Source organism: Berghia stephanieae, chromosome 2 (genome assembly GCF_034508935.2).
Source record: "Berghia stephanieae isolate SIO BIC M18660-M18661 chromosome 2, UCSD_Bste_1.3, whole genome shotgun sequence".
Taxonomy (NCBI): domain Eukaryota; kingdom Metazoa; phylum Mollusca; class Gastropoda; order Nudibranchia; family Aeolidiidae; genus Berghia; species Berghia stephanieae.
Genome location: NC_088361.1, coordinates 124,935,931 through 124,957,655, shown reverse-complemented (window position 1 = coordinate 124,957,655; position 21,725 = coordinate 124,935,931). Strand labels below are relative to the sequence as shown.

The following is a 21,725-nucleotide window of genomic DNA, read 5'->3' as shown; positions in this document are numbered from 1 at the left end:
ACTACTACTACTACTACTACTACTACTACTACTACTACTACTACTACTACTACTACTACTAGTACTACTACTACTACTGCTGCTGCTGCTGCTACTACTACCCCAACTACTACTAACCTAACTACTACGACTACAACTACTAATGCTACTGCTACTAATACTGTTACTGCCACTACTGCTACTACTACTACTACTACTACTACTACTACTACTACTACTACTACTACTACTACTACTACTACTGCTGCTGCTCCTCCTCCTCCTCCTCCTCCACCTCCTCCTCCTCCTAAACTACTACTACTACTACTACTACTACTACTACTACTACTACTACTACTACTACTACTACTACTATTACTGCTACTGCTACTACTACTACTACTACTACTACTACTACTACTACTACTACTACTACTACCACTACAACTATTACTACTACTACTACTATTACTACTACTACTACTACTGTCACTACTATTACTACTACTACTACTATTACTACTACTACTACTACTACTACTACTACTACTACTACTACTACTACTACTACTACTACTACTACTACTACTGCACTATTACTATTCCAAAGCATTATAATAAATATGAAAAATAATTTATATTTTTTTTTTACAAAGGCCCAATAAAAGACATCCTATCTTGTCCTATTTCTAATTTACACTCATTATTCTACCTCCAGTACCTCACAATCTTTTGTCTTGGAGTGGGAATCCTATTCAACATCATATTTTACATTGGCACTGCAAATGCAAACAAGAACACAAGTGAAGCCGAAGAGAAACAAGAATGCAAGAACAATGACGAGGAGCGCCAAGAAGACACATCCATCAAATATCGCAGCCTTGGAGATTCTTCATTGAGTAAATCATTAGTAAGGCAATCTAATATGTCATGGTCGGACTGGCTGAAGGAGCATCAGTTTTATCAGGTTGGTGGTTCAAGTTAACCCTCTCCTTACCAACTATAGGAAAATCGTCACATTCGTTACGATACAACGAACATTTTTCTTATTCAAATTTCTTTTGTACATCATAAAATTTAAAGAAAAAGAACAGTGTATTGTAGAGCATGTTTTGCTAATAAATTATTTATCGCAAGAACTTTACTGCTATCGTGTTTGGGTGATAAAATTCTATTTCTGTGTTAGTTTGGTGTGAAGTTTTGGGGATAATCCTGAAACTGTCTGGTAAGGAGAGGGTTAAGGTTGAAGAGTGGTTTTCCAAAACTGCCCAACTCCCATTTTAAGATATTGACGATTATTTCTCCTAAGATTTCTCATTCGGTCTATCATTTTATCATATTTAAACTTCAAATTCACATAAATTCTAAGGAAATTATTGTGGCATTTGATGCTTAAAATAAACTTTACATTTCAATTTATCTCATGGATACAAAATCTCAAAAAGTAGAAAAATCGACTTAACGAGTTTTGGAAAACCAGCCTTCAGTTGCATATTGATAATTTGAGCTTGTCATTCATATTTGTTATTTCCAATGTCTATGATAGACTGGAACATAATAACCAAAGGAAAATATGGTAGACAGCACAAATTTAAACAAATTCTATTATATTAATTATATTAAAAACGTGAGGAGAATTTACATTTTAACAAATTCTAGCGGTTTTGTTATCTCCCGCCGTGAAAAGAATTGTGCCTGTTTCTCAATTTATCATATAGGTCCTTACCTTACTCATATTTCTTGGCAATATTATTTATTTACTTTTTTGATTATATAGTTGTTATTATTATTATTATTATTATTATTATTATTATTATTATTATTATTATTATTATTATTATTATTATTATTGTTATTATTATTATTACTATTATTATTATCATTATTATTATTATTATTATTATTATTATTATTATTATTATTATTATTAGCATTATTATTACTAATATGTCCATCATATTTATTATACAATGCCAATGAGATTATCATCAATGAGGAGTTTTATGACCCGTGCGACGACTCATAATCACAGGCAGCGAATTTGTAGATAGCAATGATTACTATCTAAATTCCTCTATCTAAGAGTGTACCAGGGTTATTAAGTCATAATATATAGTTATTTTTATTACAAAGGTCATCAATACTAACGAGACAAATCAATGATGGCAGAAAATTACAACCTGAGCAATTTCTCTTCATATCCATTCTATTTGGTTGAATGACAACGGTCTCTCCTTCCCTCACATGAAAGGATTAATATCTCACATAATTTTCTCTTTTTCCTCGAAGGTCGGTCTTTTGTACATGTTTACCCGACTGTACTTCAACGTTAGTCAAGTCTACTTTGGAATTTATCTTACCAAGACCCTTCGTATGCAAAAGGTACGGCATTAAATTATACGAAACATAATTGTAACTACGTGAATATTAAAAAACTTACAACTTAAAGCTATTCAATGTGTGTTTCCCTTGTACGCTTTAAACTCTGATTTGACGCTGTGATCTTTAGGGGAGACATAAAGAGCAATTGTTTTTAAAGGGGGAGCTTTTATATAGAAAAAAATCCACTAAAAAGTGCTCTTTGCAAAAACTTGGAACATTGGGGCCATGTGGTATACTAAAAGTAGTTGATAAGAAACGGATAAACATGTGTGTAAGGAATTCACATTGGGATCAAAGGCCATTGATTGTTTTGTTTTTTTCCTTCTTTTCACTTCATTTTAATGACTTGGTCCTATCTGTAATACGATCTAAAAAGTAAGCCCTTTCGCAACGACACCAAGAGCTCCCGTCGCCTAGGTATTCTATAAAGGAAAATAGATAATCCATCAAACAGGATGTCTGATGTCAACAGGATTCACTCATGTTGTCCAAAGTGAGAAAATTGGCGGTTAATGATCTTGCCCGAAGAAAAAAAAATGAAGGTGCCTGAAGCAGGTCTCGAACCAGGGACCTTCCAGGTCACAGTGCAATCCCTCAACGACTCAGACACTTTGCCCCTTCCCAATCTTTAAAGCTCTATTGTAAACTGACTTTAAAAGAGAGGCACCGATATTTACAGGACAGAAAGAGCTAAACAAAAACATAAGACATCACTTAGTATACATACAGTATACCAACTATTTTCCGCCATTGCATTTTATGTTTTCAGGATTTTTACGGTATATTTATGTTAGACTTACTTTTACGTTATAAAATCACCAGTTTCACCGTTATACAATAACAATTAACAGCGTATGTCTGACACTCTCCCCTGTTTTATTTTAACCAGATGTATGTGGCCATCATGCCCCTTTTCACTTACGGAGCCAGTTTTCTTGCCTCGGTTCTTTCACCGACGATCAATAAACTTTTGGGTCGAAAGGTATGGAGAGTTTTTGATATTTTATAGTAGAAGATGCCAGTTCGATGTGCCTGTAAAAAAAAAAAAATAAAAAAAAAATAGATTAATTTTTTTTGTTTTGATTTTGTTGTTGTTTTTTTTTTTTGTATTTGTTTTTGTTTTGTTTGTTTTGGTTTTTGGTTTTTGTTGGGTTTTTAAAACTTTATTGAGTTTTTTAAATTCAATTTGATTGAGACTTTCTAATTCAATCACAAAACATAGATTTTTTTAATGACAAAACATAAGCATTAACAAGCTTTGTATAACAAAACATTGTCTTATTATTCACCGTGGTAAAGAACTTTTAAAAAGACAAACAAAATTAAATAATATACAAAACAAAAACGAATTTAAAAAAAACAACAAAGTATGCTCGTTAATTCTTGATAATTTGAAAGATTGGTGTATTTGGGGGGCCCCCCCCCCCCCCCCCCTGAAATCGGATATTTTGATTTACTTGTTTAATCTATAGTTGTTTGTTTATTGCCGCATTGATTATCTTGGTCTTTTCTCGAAATAGACCTATTATCATTTTATATATTCACACTTAACATGTTATTGTCCGATGCCTTACCCAGTCTTCCATTATCATATATGTTACAGTGAATGACATAATCAGTCGGATGGTGAAAAGGTTTGAATTGAGATAGTGTCACGTTTAGTTAGAAGGTCAATTTTAAAAATCAAAAATGAGTTCTTGTCATAATTAAATCAACCCTTTTTGGACATCTTCGGGAAATATCGAAAGTTAATTTCACGTCTAAATATTTTTTTACGGCTAGTCATGTTGAAAAAGTATGAAATTTGAGAAAAGTTGCTGGATACCTTTCCTATCTGACCATAACTTCATGAAAAATCACCTGATTTACTTCAAATAGAGATTAAAATGTTCTGGGGGGCATATCTATTCTTTCAGAAAATGCAGAAAAAAATATAAAAAATGAATTAATGCAAATCCAAAATGTTCACCTTCCGACTGATTATGTCATGCACTGACACATATACATTCTGTTCCAGTTGGCCTATTGTCTGGGTGCAACGTTTGCTGTGAGTGCTAGTATATGGTTTTATTTTCTGGAGGAGAGAAGTCAGCAAGTGTATGGAGCAGCAATGTTCCTGGGGATAGCATCGTCCATGATTATCATTACATCCCTGTCAATGACCTCTGACCTCATCGATTCGAATATTGTAAGGCACATTATAATATTATTTCCTTGTTGCTGTTGTTGTCTTGTTTGTTGTTTTACTTTTTTATATGTTTTATTTCGTTTTGGTTTGGGTTTTTTTTTAATTGTTTATTTATTATCTAGATCTATTTTTTTTTTTTGGTGGGGTGGGGGTGGACTTAGTATGTTCTCAGCTTCAAAGGCCAAGCGCAGATTTTTTTAATGATGATGATGATGACGACGACGACGATGATGATGATGATAATGATAATGATGATGATAATGATGATGATGATAATGATGAGGATGATGATGATGATGATGACGATGATGGTGTTGGTGGTGGTTGGGTGGTGCTAATGATTGTTGTAGTGGTAGGGTGATGGTAGTGGTAATGGTGACATGATTATATAATGATAATAAATAGTAATTACTAACACTATTTAAACATTTGATTTTATGTGACTAAAATCCGGGATTTTATTATACCATTATTATATTTGCAGGAAAGCGGAGCGTTTGTGTTTGGGGCAATGAGCTTCACAGACAAGTTGTCAAATGGTTTGACCATTCTTGTAATTCAGAAGTTGAATCCTTGCAAGTAAGTTATGACAACACAAAAACAAAATAGAATTCCCTTTACATATTTCAATGGGGAAATTTTGTCTTTAGGCCTATTCCAAGGAAAGACTGGAATAACCCAGACACCAGCCGCAGTGCAGCCCCAAAATGAGAGTTAGGACGATGTGACGTTTCTAAAGGTTACAAAGCGCGGTGGGTAGTCAAACTCAGTACCTTTCGGATACGAAGTAAAGACCATACCGCTGTGCCACACTGCCACCAAAATGTCCTTACCTGGCCTAATTCATCAATAGGATTCAATAGTCTGATGTCACGCCCGTCCAGCAACGAGCAACTTGGTTCTAAACAAAGAAAATCGGTACTTTTATTCTTCATGCTGGCCACAACTTTTTCACATGTCATGTCAAAACATGATCAGATTTATACTGTTTTCTCCTCTAGGATTCACTTTTATGCTCGCCGGAGAAGTATTTCATCAGGACGCCATTGTTCCTATAGATTAGAACCAGTTAGTAAGTTATCATGCGTCATTACGAGGGAACTGACGTTATGACAGTTGAACCCTATTAATACCTTGGGAAATCGGTCTGGGTATTTTGTGACAGTGAAACTACCATCTCCAAGATGGGCTGGGTTGCCAGGAAGACTCGAAATCGAGATAACCAAAGCGAGATGAACGCTAACCTCTATCAATTGAAAGTTAAGTACTTCCATTATATGTGACACACTTATGAGTGAATTAGATGCTGAAAATTGAATCAATTGTCAAACACATGAAACTTAGATTGAATAAAATATATCCCTCATTATGGAAAATACGGGTTCGGATGTCAGACCTGCATATATGTACACGTCGCTTAAAACGAATAGACTGAATTTTTTTTTTAATGTAAAAAAAACAAAACAAAACAAACCAAACCAACCCCCCCCCTAACACCCCCCCCCCACCCCCAACGCATTCCTATGCCCTATTGTTTCCTTTATTATCTCATCAAAATAAAGAACTACTGATAAAATAATTCTTTTTGGATGTGAGTTGCTCTTATTACCGTGCTATATTAGATGCATTTTGATTTCAAAATCTTAGAGCATACTTTTTTAAAATCAAAACTCATAATAAACAATGGGTGTGTGTTGTTTTGTTTTGTTTTTTTAATTTTCAGCACGGAAGACTGTCCATATGCATCTCAATACTACAGATATGTGGAATCTCTAGTTCCAGGCGGGGCTGCAGTGTTAGCCTGCATCATGTTGTTGACTCTTATACGGCAAACCCTCGGTGTTAGAAGTCGTAAACCAAGTAAGTACAAATCAATTTTAACGTCATTTACATATACAGAGTGTTTGTTTTTTTTATTCTACCCAATAAAGAATAGAAATAGAAATAGCTTAAAAATAGAAATGATAGAAACATCTAGTTATTTGCATAGTTTTCAATCACTATTCAAGTTTTTTTTATGGGGAGAATTTCAGGAAGATACTAGACTCTATATGCCGTAACATTACAATACAGTCGCGCTTGTGTAAAAAGGGAGAAATTTGACTCAAGCGATTTTTTGACGCAAAATTGGAAAAAAAAATTAAAATACGTCAAAAAATTGCTCGTAAAATTTCTGGCTTTTTTTTTTTTTTACAAAAAGCGCGACTGTATTGTAACTGTTTAAGCATCTTCTTTAAATATTCACCATAAAAATAAAAAAAAACTTGAATAGTGATGGAAAACTATGGAAAAAACTAGATGTTTATGTCATTTCTAGTTTTTTAGACTTCAATTCTTTATGGGGTAGTAATAAAAACCACGTGGTATTCTATTACATCTTCTATACGTTTATTCTAGAAGTCCTGCCTTTCTAAATTGTAATCATTGACCATATGGTCCAAGCCATATAATATGGTGTTAAAAAGGTAAAATGATTAACCAGTTAATTGCCGTACTCTCTGGAAAGACAAGTATTTAATATTGTGGCCAGTAACCTCGCCCTTCAAATATCGATCGATTTAAATGACCCTCATCTTGGACCTCACGAGGCACAAGGTTTGAAAGTTTTTGAATAGATTAGTTAAAAGCTAAAATGAGCCAGTCAAAGTATAAAAATATATGGTGTAACTATCGCTCGTCTCTTTGTGTATTGTTTAATTTACGAGCCATATTTAATCCATATATATTCGTTATAAAGAAAAGTAGTCCTTCGAAGCTATTAAGACCATGGAGCCGGAGTTTATCCCGGTTTCTATAGCTTGAAACGAAAAATAGCAATAGTGAATCCTTTGGATAGAAGGGTAGTCTATCGCAAAGTACGTTCCACTAGATCTAGCAGACCCAGGTACTTAATCACTGCTGGGTGGACAAGAGTTTGGGGTGTTCAGAAAAAAAAAATCTTGACTGCATCTGGGATCGATCTTGGTCTCTTCGAGTGTGAAGCGAGAGCTCTACCAACTGAGTTATTGGGACCCCCATGTTGTTCCTCAAACAGTGAAACAATTCAATTTTTTTTCACCTTTTTAATAAAGTATTAAGACAACATCAGATCATGCTTTGTTCCTGCTATTGTTGTCGATATCATAACATTATTTATATATATATATATATATATATATATATATATATATATATATATATATATATATATATATATAGAGAGAGAGAGAGAGAGAGAGAGAGAGAGAGTGAGAGAGAGAGAGTGAGAGGGGGGGGACCCTGATACTCAGACTTGCAAAAGAATTCTTGTCCTCTTTAACCAGTCAGTAAAATACTGACAGAAAAGTCTCATCCTAAATATTATTTTTCTCTTTCCAAATTGACTCTTTCATCTTTACAATAAATTACCTAAATATATGATTTGTGTTTGATTTTATCCCCATTAATAGAAATCAATAGATATAGGTGATTTGACATAACTGGTTCGACCTGAAGGTATCTTTTTTTTAATCATTGTTTCATACTAGCCCTGTCAGAGTATTAGAAATTTGCACAAGAGGGAATGCATTTGTTACTGATACTCTCCCTTAAATGTGACCCACAGCCTCAAACTGGTATTATGCCGTAGAGAAATATTATACATTATAACTTTAAGTAAAAATAAGCAGAAATATGCGGCTCTATGCATGGAGGTAACAAACAAAAATATAATCTAATTGAGAAACTCAAACCAAAATTTTATCAAAAACAAAGTTTGGAATAACAGATGTTTAAATGCGGCTATATGGTCTAGTGGTATGACATTCGATTCTGATGGGAAGGTCCTGGGTTCGAGCTTCATTGGCGCATGGTTGAGTCCTTGGAAAAGGCTCTTTATTCACATTCTCTCATCGTACTCAGGTGTAAAATGAGTACGTTAACAGCGTTGTCTGTCGGAAAACAATTGCAATATCGCCTAACAGGCGTCATGTCCCGTTCTACATGTTACGTGTTGCTGTTGGTCAGGGACCACTTGTAAAGCGCGTTCAGCACGTTTAGTGGATATTGCGCAATATAAACGCTCAATTTTGGGTTTGTTTTTTTGTTTGTTTGTTTGTTTGGGGGGAGGGGTTACTGCAAAGAATAAATGAGAATTTTCAGTTACTTGCCGTTTAAGAAACTATATCTATTCTCTTGAATGTTAATGTAACCTCCTATTTTCGACTTTGTAATATACATACATATACCATAATATGATATTCAGTTTTCAACATCTCTTCTCTCTGACATATTACTTACTGTATTGAGGCGGTGGGTTACAATTTTATTTTATATAAGAGACCATAATGGTGAAAACTCAAAGGAAAATTGCATTCATTTTTTTTTAAAGTGACCAAAACTTATGCACGGGCTAAGAACGCAGACAGCAAGCCACAACCATAGATTATATTTTAAACATAAGGGGTTGTTGTATTTATTGTTCAATAAGTGATCAAGGGACTGAATCGAGAGGCATACGCATTCCCTCAAATATATTTATTATCACTATTCATATTTTGCTTATATTCTTAATCATTCAATGGGAGCGATCTATATTCATGTTTTCGTCCAACCAGGTCATCAATCACATGATTTGTTTCTGTCCAACGATTGGATATTTCTTAACACGCTGCTTTGTTTACAAATGTTATAAACATACCTCTGTGTCAAGCTGAATCAAATGACCAATCGTGATGTTAGATATTTAAAAAGCTGTGAACACTTTTCACAAAGCGGGTCATTTTGAGCACATTTTACAATGTGACCAATGGCCTCGAGCACACGGAAAGTTAATATAGATCATGCCCATTCACATATCTGGGTGCTATATCATTCACTAACCCTTAGTTGGTTGCGGGGTTTACTAACACCATTCTTTTGTTCATATTATTATTATTATTATTATTATATTATTATTATTATTATTATTATTATTATTATTATTATTATTATTATTATTATTATTATTATTATATGCACAGTTTTATTATATTACAGCACGTATATTACTTCGGTAATATACCATCGTTGGTATAATATAGCACCATGCTCAGTGTGTCTCACAATATTTTATACGTTTATATGATCAGATGGAGCAAAATGTCTAATTCACACAATACAAACTGTTTGGCACATTTCTTTCGTTAGATCTCTTACAGTATTGAAGGTAAAGAGGAGGAAAACAACAGTCACATTTTCCAAGTTATGAGAAAGTTAAAATTTTAGAACTCATGTTTATTTCAAATTACTATCCCATTAATATAGTGCCAATAGCAAGTTGGATAATATGCACTTTATTCCCTCAAAAATGCTTTTGTATCAAAGCATGATGGGTACTACTGAACAAACCAGTGGGGACGGTGGCGGAGTAACTCAGGTTTTACGAAATTGTGACTATGCATGTTTTTCCCTATTTGTCTTCACATCCAGCTCTGCCTGTAACCGGGCACATATTCACATCGAAATAGAGCGGTATAGTGAGTTCCACATTCAAGAACGCCACTATCGTTCTATAATTTGTATTGGTTGTCTCCCATTCCCTCATTAATCCTTGTCGATCACATTAGACAAAATATAGTACACGCACCTATGAAAAAATGAGAGTGTTACTTGAGAGCTAACGTTTACACAAATTTAAAGATCTTGAATATATTTACTGTTAAAATTAAAATACTTTAGCCAAGAAATAAGATAACCGAGAAAAAAAGATAAAATTCTGATCAAGAAAAGTTTTAATGTCGATTCGATTTTAATCTGTAAAGGCATCGGTGGTGGATCAAAAAGTTCCAGTTCAAAAAGTTGTTTTTTTGTTTGTTTGTTTGTTTGAGGGGAGGGGTTACTGCAAAGAATAAATGAGAATTTTCAGTGACTTGCCGTTTAAGAGTTCCAAAAGTTCCAGGTGCCAGTTCAAAAAGAATGCCTAACAAGCGACCTGTACTTTATTTAATAAACTTTGCTTCCGTGTATTTTATTGAGCAAATAGGTGGAACAATGTAAATCGATATGAACATGGTTAACATTGGAAATACTGAACACGACAATTTAACTAAATGTGTATGTTTCTTTATTTGTTAATGTCTTACCAACCCTAAGGGTTGACACCGTGTTACAATTCAAGCATTTTCCAAGTTACTCCTTTCATTGTTGTTTAATTAACTATGTAAATAGTACACTGCATATAGCTGTAGATAGTATTTAATTTAAGTTCGCTAAAATTCAATATTTCTTTATTGCTCGAAGCCATTTTAGCGGAAGTGACTTGTAGACCATTTTAATATCCTGTGACCTTGATCCCTTGCCAACACAGCTTTTGGCCAGTTCCGTCGATACATTATTACCACCCATTACTTCAATCATAAATACATCCTTACTGATTGGCAAAGATCCACTGTGTTTTAAAAGTGCTGTCGTCAAACCACTACTGACGAAACCATCACTGGACTACAATGTATTAAACAATTATAGTCCTGTATCAAATTTACCTTTTTTGTCAAAACTTTTGGAGAATGTAGTTCTTACACAATTATCATCTCATCTTAAGAACAACAGTTTGGAACAACCTTGCTAATCAACCTACAAACAGCAACACAGCACTGAAGGGCGCTTCTTAAAGTTTTAATGACATGTCTGCCGTGATAGGGAAGAAAGACGCATATCGGTATCTAGGTCAAATTGACATTTTCTGGGATTCACATACTTGAGAGAAAGGCGCATTTTTCTATCTGGGTTTGGTAGCTCAATCGTTGAAAATAAAAAAGCTGTTTCATTTTGAAAATATGCGACTTGACCTAATTTGGTTTAAATTCGTTTCGAGGAATGACAGATCGACGCATATTGAATGTGGATATGACAGAAGGTCGCATTTTGTAATATGCGTCTTTTTCTCTTATTCGTCCACCGAATGACTTAATTTGTCTTTCACAAAAAGACGCATTTCGGATATGCGACTTTCTGCCAAGACACTATCCAAAAATTAAGGTAGTATATGCGTCCGTTTGTATTACGACTGGTGACGGTGAAAAGAACATCATTGTTCTCCAATTTTCATCAAATAGTCAATCATCAAAGACGTACGAGTAACTTGCTGTTTTGGTGTGAATTCTTCATTTCCTCGGGTGAGTTTTATCTTTTTCCTATTCAAGTGATCAAAGATTTTATGTATATAATCATATAATTACTTGTCATATATTAGTGCAGATGTTTAATAATTATTTGCTATGGACGGTTTATCTGTGTTTGTGATATTTAACTTAAACAAATGTTGATTTACATGCTAATAGCACTACTGTTATTGTTATTACATGTACTATATTTATGATTATCATTATGATGACAATTATTAATATTAATCATCAATATGAAAGTATAAGTTGTAGAATAGGTAGTAGTCGTATTAGTAGTAGCAGTCAAAGCATTTGTATGTACATTAGTAGTAGTAGTAGTAGTAGTCGTAGTAGTAGTAGTAGTAGTAGTAGTAGTAGTAGTAGTAGTAGTAGTAGTATCAGTAGTAGTAGTAGTAGTAGTAGTAGTAGTAGTAGTAATAGTAGTAGTAGTAGTAGTAGTAGTAGTAGTAGTAGTAGTAGTAGTAGTAGTAGTAGTAGTAGTAGTAGTAGTAGTAATAGTGTATCAAATAGACGCCCACCCCCCCCATCCATTAATTTTCGGAATTTTCGCGAACCTCCCCTCCTCCTTTTGATCTTATTAAACTTAAAATTCATTCTTAAATAGACAAAATACTGTCCTTGTAATTTGCTGTGGTTGAATTCTTCGGTCAAACCCCCTTCTTTGGTGAAAATGAACACACACCCCCTCCCCCATCTCCCCCGGCTTTCTACTGAAGTGCGCACCCCCACATTTCCATTGAAATTTGAACAAACTGCGCACCCCCCTTGCTTGGGATCAGGACAGTGGGAAAAATAAAAAAAAAACAATCGGGCCTGAAAACCAACCTAGGACTGTGTCGGAATCAAAGTGAAAACCTTAACTACTGAGAAAATAAGTCTCTAGCTATGCATCCAATTAGCCCTCAATAACCTGTTTCAATATTCTTTTGGGAAAGGCAAGCAACTGTAACTCAATATCATATCATAACAACGTTACTTTATGATAAAGATTATTTTAATGAATAAGTCCACTCCCGTTCAATTTTTGAAAATCCATATTTATATCTCTTTCATCAGATATGATCTAACCCCTAAAAGAACCACAGGTACCTCCACCTCAGCCAACCCAGATTAAATAAATCATGACAATCAGACTCCAGTGATTCAGATATTGACATTTCATTGAAACAGCTAGCTCAGATCAACAGTGAAACCTCTATAAGGAGGAATTACATGATGTATGAGTGTCATAAAAGCAGAGAGGAAAAGATTTAAAGAAACCACGGACAACAAGAAAAACGGAGGAGACGAGCTGGATAGGTTTACCTCAACACCGATATGAAAATCTGCAGTAGAAGCACGTAAATTGGCTGTTGAGATTAAAGAAGTAGATGCAAACGATATGGATTTTGTGTTGAATTTACAATTGAGAAACAAAGTTTAGATAGTGACTCAGAATTTGAAATGTATTTGAAACTTGCTTCTAAATATATCACCGAAACTACTGACCCTAGAGTTCCATTTGCTGAAGAGGAAGAGTATTTGTCCGAAACTGCCACGTCGGCATCCTTTACCGGTTTAGGAGAAATATCTGAAGGAGAGCATGTTCCAGGTGTGTCATCGATTATAGAGACCATGCTAGCAGAGTGAAACAATAACTACACCAGATCTAGAAATAGAGACAGTGTCTACTCACTCAAAAAAGAGAAAGCACAAGACGCCGATACAAAAAGCAGACTAGGAAATACACAGGCCTTTGTGAATGAGAGAAAAGCATTCGGTCTTGGAAGGTTGTTCGCCGACCTGCTCCAAAAAATGCCGTGACAGATTCTTGGAGTACCAGCGACGGGGGCTTAACATATGTTTTGGGGAGAGGATTGGAAGGACCAGCGCAAGTTTGTACGGACTTGGGTAAGTAAAACAGAATGCAGAGATCAGGGCGAAGGCATTCTTTCCAAGGAGAAAAGTGCCTAGTCATGTACATGCAAATATACAATGAAACAGGAAGATGGAGTCTTCCATCCCGTGTGCAAAAAGTTCTTCCTTACTACTCTCGGATTCAAAGCTAATAATGGCAAACTGATAAGGAGCGCTTTCAAGGATGTCGGTGTTAACGAAAACAATGTCATAGAAGTACCCCTTGTTGACAATCGTGGACGTCATAGTCCCTTGCACAAGATTGACCACAGCATTATCCATTAACACATAGAGAAATATAAAGCAAACATTTTTCATTATAGACTTGAGCACGCGCCTTTCAGGAGATATTTACCATCTGATCTGATCATCAATGATATGCACGAAAACTTTTGCGCAGTCACTGGAAAAGCCATATCAAAGAAACTCTACTATTCTGCATTTAAAGAACTTAACATCTCACAAGCTGTACTTGGTCAAGAAGAATGTGAAAAATGCAAGTCCTTCTTCTTGCACAAACAACTATGCAACTGTGAAGAAAGGTGTGAACCGTGTGCCGAAAAAATCATCCATCGGACACGATACAGAAATGCTAGAAAGAGGTATCAACGGGATGCAGATAAGAACGAAAACGCCAACACAGCCCATTCAGTGTTTGCCGCTGATCTGCAAAAAGTAATTTTGCTGCCGAGAATGAATCAGTTTAACAGAATCATTTTCACAAGCAGATTGGTCTTATTCAATGAGACATTTGCACCAGTGGGCTGCAAAAAAGTGAAAAGGACATTGCCGTGATATGGAATGAATCAATTTTAGGACGAAAAGATGAAGACCTTGCATCAGCTTCTTACCTAATATATAAGCGTGATGCCGAATCTGTGACACTCTCACTGGATAACTGTAGCGCCCAAAATATAAATTGTACCCTTTATACTATGTTACTTCATCTTGTAAATGATTAGACTACTACAAAAGCAAGCACCATCACAATCAACTATTTCGAGCCTGGTCATACTTTTATGGCAGCTGACTCCACCCATGCCGGAATCCAAAGAGTTCTGAGGCAGAAAGACGGCAAAATCTTTGATCTCAATGAATTGATCAATGTGTCGTAGAAGCAGGCTGCCAGACAATGCCGTTGAGGTTTAATGACTTTGCCAACTGGGATTCTGGAGTCAGTAGTTATCTGTTGAGCAAAGCTGACAATCGTCCCTACCTAGCTAAGACTAAGATTGTTTGTGCTGAATTCAGGCGAGTGTCACCAAAGACACTCTTCTTCAAAATAGCTTTGAAGAAGATACCTTCAACGAATGTGACATTCTGAAACGCGGATATGTTTGTACGCCAAAGTTTCGTACAAAACCCAGGGGTGTAGGATTTACAAGAAGGATGAGATCGTGAAACAACTTGTGGGTTTGACGCCCCCCCCCCCCCTTCCCCCAATAGAGGAAAGTACTGGATAGACCTACCAACCAGCTCCACGAGTAAAAATCTTTGTAAATCCTACAAGTGAATGTCCTTTCATCATTCACTGACTAGTTGGAAACGTTGCTCTTCCAAACAATGTGTACGAGCATGCAATTTTAACATCAAAGTAATGATTTAATTCATTATCTAAAGAGAAGAGATGGAATGTATAATATGTATGTGATAATATTAGCAATGATTACAAAAGCAAACTCCATGTTAGTAAACTATAACGAAAGAGGGAGAGAAAGAGATTTAGTACTAGTTATACAAATAATGCTAATCAAATCACTGCAAATGAAAATATTATGAAAATTTACATGACTGGTGCGATTGTTCTGAAATAATAAAGCATGTTCAGCTTGATATCCTAGATGTTTTTGATTGGTTTCTTCTGATTATTCTAGGGACCCGTGATTAAGATGTTTTTGCTTATTATAACTTAACATTGGGCGATATGCGTCCTCACATGACACTGTATATCAATATTCACATTACCGCTAAATTAGCCCATGTCTATGACAAACAGACGCAAAAACAATATGCGTCCGTTTGTCACACACTGGATACACATCCGAAAGTGCGATGGACGCATAATATTTTTGCGTCTATCTGTCAAAGACATGTGTCAATCAATTTTCAATCATGGATTTGGCAAAAGGTCTTTTGGTGAATTACACAGTTGATACAAATATTTTGGTTTTCAAGTTCCATGAATAAAATAACAAAAAAAATTATCTTTAATTACCTATAGATTCTTTTAGATTCGAGCCAATAGTTACAAAGTAAAACAGTTTTTTGCGTTTCCTGAAAAAGTAGGTTTTCCCGTTATGCGTCTTTTTCTCATATCACGGCAGAGTTATCCAATGCCGATGCTAACAATATCAATGCGTTATGCCTTTTACATCTTTCAGCTGCACTTCACACCATTGATTTTGACATTTTGTTAAGAAAACTAGAAAATACAATCGGCGTAAAAAGAAATGCTCTTAAATGGTTTACATCATATTTACAGGATCGATGGCAGACTGTCGTGGTCAATGGTGTTCAGTCAGAGCAAGTTTTACTAAACGTTGGAGTGCCACAAGGCTCTGTTCTTAGTCCTGTCCTTTTCACTGTATATATGCAGCCCCCTTCGAGTTATCATTTTTATGCAGATTTTACGCAAATTTATGATTCAGTCCTTAGTAATTTACACTTCTTATTACAACGAATTTCGAGCTGTTTTAACGAGATTAAATCTTGGATGTACCAAAACAAGTTAAAACTAAAGGATAATAAAACTGAGATCTTGATGTGTGGCAGGCCGAGTATCCTTACACAGGCAAATAAATCAGCTATTACCTCCGGAAACAGTACAATAGAATTTTCCAATCAAGCAAAAAGCCTTGGCGTCATCATTGATAAAGATCTTCCCAAGACAAGCCATATGAATAACACCATAAAATATATGGACATAGAAATGGAAAAAAAAAGCAAAATTCGCCATTTCATACCAAAGCAAAGAGCAGATCTTTTGATTAATTCCCTTGTTTTTTCTAAATTGCATTATTGTAACGCTCTCAGGGCGAATTTAGCTAAAGACAAAATTTAAATGTGTAAAACTCAGATTGCTCAAAATCAAGCAGCCAGACTCATTGTACGAAATAAACACAAATACCCATCGGCAACTCCCCTTCTCCGCTCCGTGAGTAACATGTGGTAGATGATCGGATTCGATAACAACTTTCAAATCTCGCTTAAAGCTTTATCTTTTTACGTCGTATGTTGCTATACTATAATCATGTTTTGTTGTAGTTAAATTGAATTTGAATCAATTTTCCATCAACACCTTGTCACACTGTAACATGCTATGTTTTATATCACTGTAAAGCCTTTGACAACGGGTTTGAAGCGCTATATAAATGCCATGTATTTTTCCTTCTTCTTCTTCTTCTTCTTCATCTTCTTATTCTTCTCCTTCTTCTTCTTCTTCTTCTTCTTCTTCTTCTTCTTCTTCTTCTTCTTCTTCTTCTTCTTCTTCTTCTTCTTCTTCTTCTTCTCCTCCTCCTCCTCCTCCTCCTCCTCCTCCTCCTCCTCCTCCTCCTCCTCCTCCTCTTCTTCTCTCTTCTTCTTCTTCTTCTTCTTCTTCTTCTTCTTCTTCTTCTTCTTCTTCTTCTTCTTCTTCTTCTTCTTCTTCTTCTTCTTCTTCTTCTCTTCTTATTATTATTATTATTATTATTATTATTATTATTATTATTATTATCATCATTATTATTAAATCGTATTTAGTAGATATTAATACATCTTGATATAAGCGGACTCTAAAATCCCTTTTGCACACGTGGTTAAAAACATTTTCGAATAGTTTTACAGATAAAGCATCATCTCACTCATTCGCAGATTTCTCTCCAAAATTGGAACTATTTATATTCCTATTCCATAACTATTTTAAAAATCCATGTTTTTTTTTTTTCTTTACGTTGATTTTTCTGATATTCAAATCTTTGTTTAATAGGCCATTGACGATGAAGTGAACATTTTTTAACCGATGATGCTAAGCTGTATCAATCAAATTGTCATCTAGCTCTAAATCATTGTTATGTGACTTTTTTCCCATTTCTTTTGTTGTTGTTTTTTTTTTTTTCAGTCTTTCTTTTCTTTATTTCTTCTTTCTTTTATTTGCGTGAAAATATTTAGACTTGTGTTTCATACAGCTTAATTCTTGTGATGTCAATTAAAAGTTTAATTATTTTAATGGAAGGAGAATATAATTTGTAATCATTATTTTATCAACCAAAATGTTTAGACCAGAGACCTCAAAGACAATCAAAATTATTGATTTAATGGATTTTATAAAACTTTCATTTCTTTATCTTTCATATACCTAGCACTCACCAAAAACTGATTTATTGAATGCATCTTTCTCCAATAATAGCATATATCTGAAAAACGTGTGTATGAAACAGTCCCGCAACAGAAAGTAAAATACAAAAAAAGAGGCATGCCCGCCCCTTCCCAATAAAAAAAAACAAAACAAAACAAAACAAAAACCCAGAAAAACAAACAAACAAACAAACAAAAACAAATTGCAATGGACAGGCTGATTTGTTGAGATGTTGTTTTTTGTTTTGTTTTGTTTTTGTTTTTGTTTTGTTGTTTTCTTGTATGTTTCTTTACGGTCTGACTGGCAATGTTTCATACACGCCTTTTCTGATTTTCACCTTACACCAGTGTTGCTCTCTTTCTTGTTTTTATTTCTTTATTTATCTTTTTTTCGATCACTTTTTTTTTGTCTCTTCACTTTTCAATATACATATATACAAACATACATGAATGAACTATTTTTAATCTGTATTATCTTTTTACATTATTTTTTTTTTTTTTTCATTTTGTGATAATGCTTTCACATTCGACTCCCATCTTTGACATTGAATTATTATTTCCCTTTTAAAATGCTAACTAACCAAAATAAAATACGAAGGAACTGAAGGACATAATCCCCTTAAAAATAACTTTTAAAAAAAACAAAACGTTTAAATAATGAAACAATGAACTACCTCGATAACTTTCATACTGCGTTGTTTGTCACGGTACCCTTTACGTACTGCTGGTGTGCTTTATTTCTTTTCATTTATTTTTTTCAATCTTTATCATTTTAAATTTTGGATAAGTATGTTAATGGCAGGAAGATTTTCAACTCCAAGCTTTTTTGTTGTTGTTGATATAGTAGTAGTAGAAATGATTCCGTATGTTCATATTTAACCATGTAGTGTCTTTTTTTGGTATGATGATGATGATGATGATGATGATGATGATGATGATGATGATGATGCTGATGATGATGATGATGATGATGATGGTGGTGGTGGTGGTGGTGGTGATGATGATGATGATGATGATGATGAAGATGATGAGGAAGATGATGATGATGATGATGATGATGATGATGATGATGATGATGATGATGATGATGATGATCGAAATAGGTTATATTTGTAATGTGCCCAATAGTTTTCCCACTGGAACTGCTCTCTGGTTTAATTCAATGTAACCAAATATGTACCATACCCTTGCAAAACACGTATATTTCTTTTTGGCCATAAAACTAAAATCTCAAAATATCAGTGGACATGGATGACCCCAATCATGTCAACAAGCCTCAAACCTAAGACTTCTTTGGAACTTTAGGTTTGGTACTCTTTGACAAGTTTGGTAGGATGTCAATCTATTTATATTTGAAGCGAGAATTATCTAACCAAAATGAAAAAATGGTTGTTCTTCAGTGCACAGCAGCATTGCTGTGGCTCCCTCCTGCTTATTTAAACGAATAATATGATATGATATTTATACGAGTGATTTGTTGAAAATATAAAAAGTTATTAACGTTACTATTTCATTAACTTTAAGTACAATTTTGTCCAAAATGGTTAACATGATATCATTTTGTGTCATACGTTGCTTTTTTCTTTTTTTTTCTGTTCTCTGTTTTGCTATTTTTCAGTTTATCATTATTTTTTTTTTTTCATTTTTGTCTTTTTCTGTGACCCGTATGACCAGCGAGCTAAGTTTCAAGCCATCGATAACAAAACATATTGATTTTGTTCCACAGAATATGTTCCAATGAAAGACCCCAAGCTCGTTTACGTATCTACCTCAAACAATCCCTACAGGTCTGATATCACAGAGGACGGAGAGCCGCCATGTAACAGCATACAAAACTGCGCCTCGGACACTGAATAATGATTTTGATGTGGGACACTAATATGGACTTCAGAAATTGGACGACGTTGTAGAATATTTTGTTAAAATGAAAAATGACATTCAGACATCAAAAATCTGAAACTAGAACAGATTTCATTTGTCTAACGCTAAGGTATTATCAGAATCCTGACGACAACGAAGTAACATCAGAAAAGGGACGTTGAATAATTCAGATATCTGACACAAAAGATATATCAGAAAACAGATACTGAAAAATAATTTAGAGGCAGCCACCAAAGTTGTGTCAAAGACAGAATAATTCAGAAGTCTCACATCAAATAATGTTGGAAAACGGACGCTGGAGAATATTTTAGAAGTCTTTCACCAAAGATTAAAAGAAACGATTACTCAAGAATAGTGTACATAATATTATCACTGAAGGATTATTTAGATCAGATACTAATTAACAATTTAGAAATCAAACACTGAAGAATAATTAAGAAGTAATTAAAGCGGAGATGCATTTGACAATAAGACCAGCGCCTTGACTTACGCATGATGGAGATTGTAAATACAACACTCACATACTTACAGACAATAATTTTTCAAATAATGTAAACAAGAAAGATACCAATTTACACCATTTTCATGCCTAAGAGATCTTAGATAAATCATTGGAAGTCAAGATTGACCTCTTCAGAGATTTTAATTGTGGGGTTAAAAAACAAACAATTACAACAACAACAAAACAACATACATAAACAGAGACAATATTACAATGTTTTGAATGTCCTTTTAAACCTCTGTAAATATTATTGTGTAAATAATCTATCATATTATGTGATCATGTCCATATGCATAAGAAATAGACAGAAAGGAAAAGGAGAGAGTGGATATGATGGATAAAAGAGGATGGAGAGACAGAAAAGTGTATTTATCGTGTGTGTGTGTGTGTGTGTGTGTGTATGTGTGTGTGTGTTTGTATGTGTGTGTGCATGTGTGTAACAGAAATACATCGTATATATATATATATATATATATATATATATATATATATATATATATATATATATGAATGTTGGTTGGACTTGTAGGTACGAGAGTGATCGATAATGTTGGTTAGAGCATATAAAATAATAAGGTCACTCACATTTTTCTATCTCTACAATTGTTTCAATGGCTTCCATGTCGTCAGAGTTAAAGGAAAAGAACACGACAGATAATTGTCGACTGACGATAATATCCATTTAAACAATTGTATCGACAGAAAAAATGTGAGTGACCTTATATATAAGACGACGTGGATGGAGACCACAGAAACATGTGTTTCGGCCATAAAATAAGTGAGTGACTCCACTTATATTATATATATATATATAATATATATATATATATATATATATATATATATATATATATATATATATAGAGAGAGAGAGAGAGAGAGAGAGAGAGAGAGAGATGTCGAAAAGCTCCTGTATAATCTATATTTCAGAGTTTTCATGTGAAGTTGAATAAAGAGATTATTGTTATCGTCATCGTTCATACAACCAGTTAGCATTAACGAATGGATGAATTGTTCTGACATATCAAAGTAAACACGGTGTATATTTTTAGGGGTAAAAAACCCTAAAACCATGAGCTTTTATTTAGCGCAATATTCACTAAATATGCTCAAAGCGCTTTACAATGGGTCCCTAGCCGTCCCTAGCCGTCTGCAACATTTAAAATGTTGGACGAGATATGATGCCTGTAAGGCGATATTATTACATTTTTTTACGGGCAGAGACAACACAACGACCAGGTTTTCAATTTACACCTGATTACGGCGGGAAATGTGAGTAAAGAGTCTTTTCCAGGGACTCAACTATACGCCGCTCGTGACTCGAACCCAGGATCCGAAGGCGAGTGTCATACGACAAGACCTCACAGTCACAGAAAAGTAGGTAGTATGAGACAAGAAGCAAGTAACGTAAAGACATAGGATCAGATCCTCGGTAGGATTATCC

The 21,725-nt window shown here is 34.4% G+C and overlaps 1 protein-coding gene across 2 annotated transcripts in view; it reads left to right on the top strand.

Moving 5' to 3' along the window:
* Positions 1–19,903, top strand: part of LOC144966520 (major facilitator superfamily domain-containing protein 12-like) — a 51,331-nt gene extending 31,428 nt beyond the window's left edge. The window contains exons 6-13 of one of the 2 annotated variants that reach the window (XM_078903151.1): positions 698–946; positions 2,269–2,361; positions 3,251–3,343; positions 4,379–4,549; positions 5,034–5,128; positions 6,273–6,409; positions 7,978–8,023; positions 19,625–19,763. In XM_078903151.1, the coding sequence (XP_078759277.1) occupies positions 698–946; positions 2,269–2,361; positions 3,251–3,343; positions 4,379–4,549; positions 5,034–5,128; positions 6,273–6,409; positions 7,978–7,997 (858 nt within the window). In that variant the 3' untranslated portion in view covers positions 7,998–8,023; positions 19,625–19,763. Of the gene's footprint in view, positions 1–697; positions 947–2,268; positions 2,362–3,250; positions 3,344–4,378; positions 4,550–5,033; positions 5,129–6,272; positions 6,410–7,977; positions 8,024–19,624 lie in introns of both variants that reach the window. The other variant, XM_078903150.1, reaches the window with a different exon arrangement.
* The last annotated feature ends 1,822 nt before the right edge of the window (positions 19,904–21,725 follow it).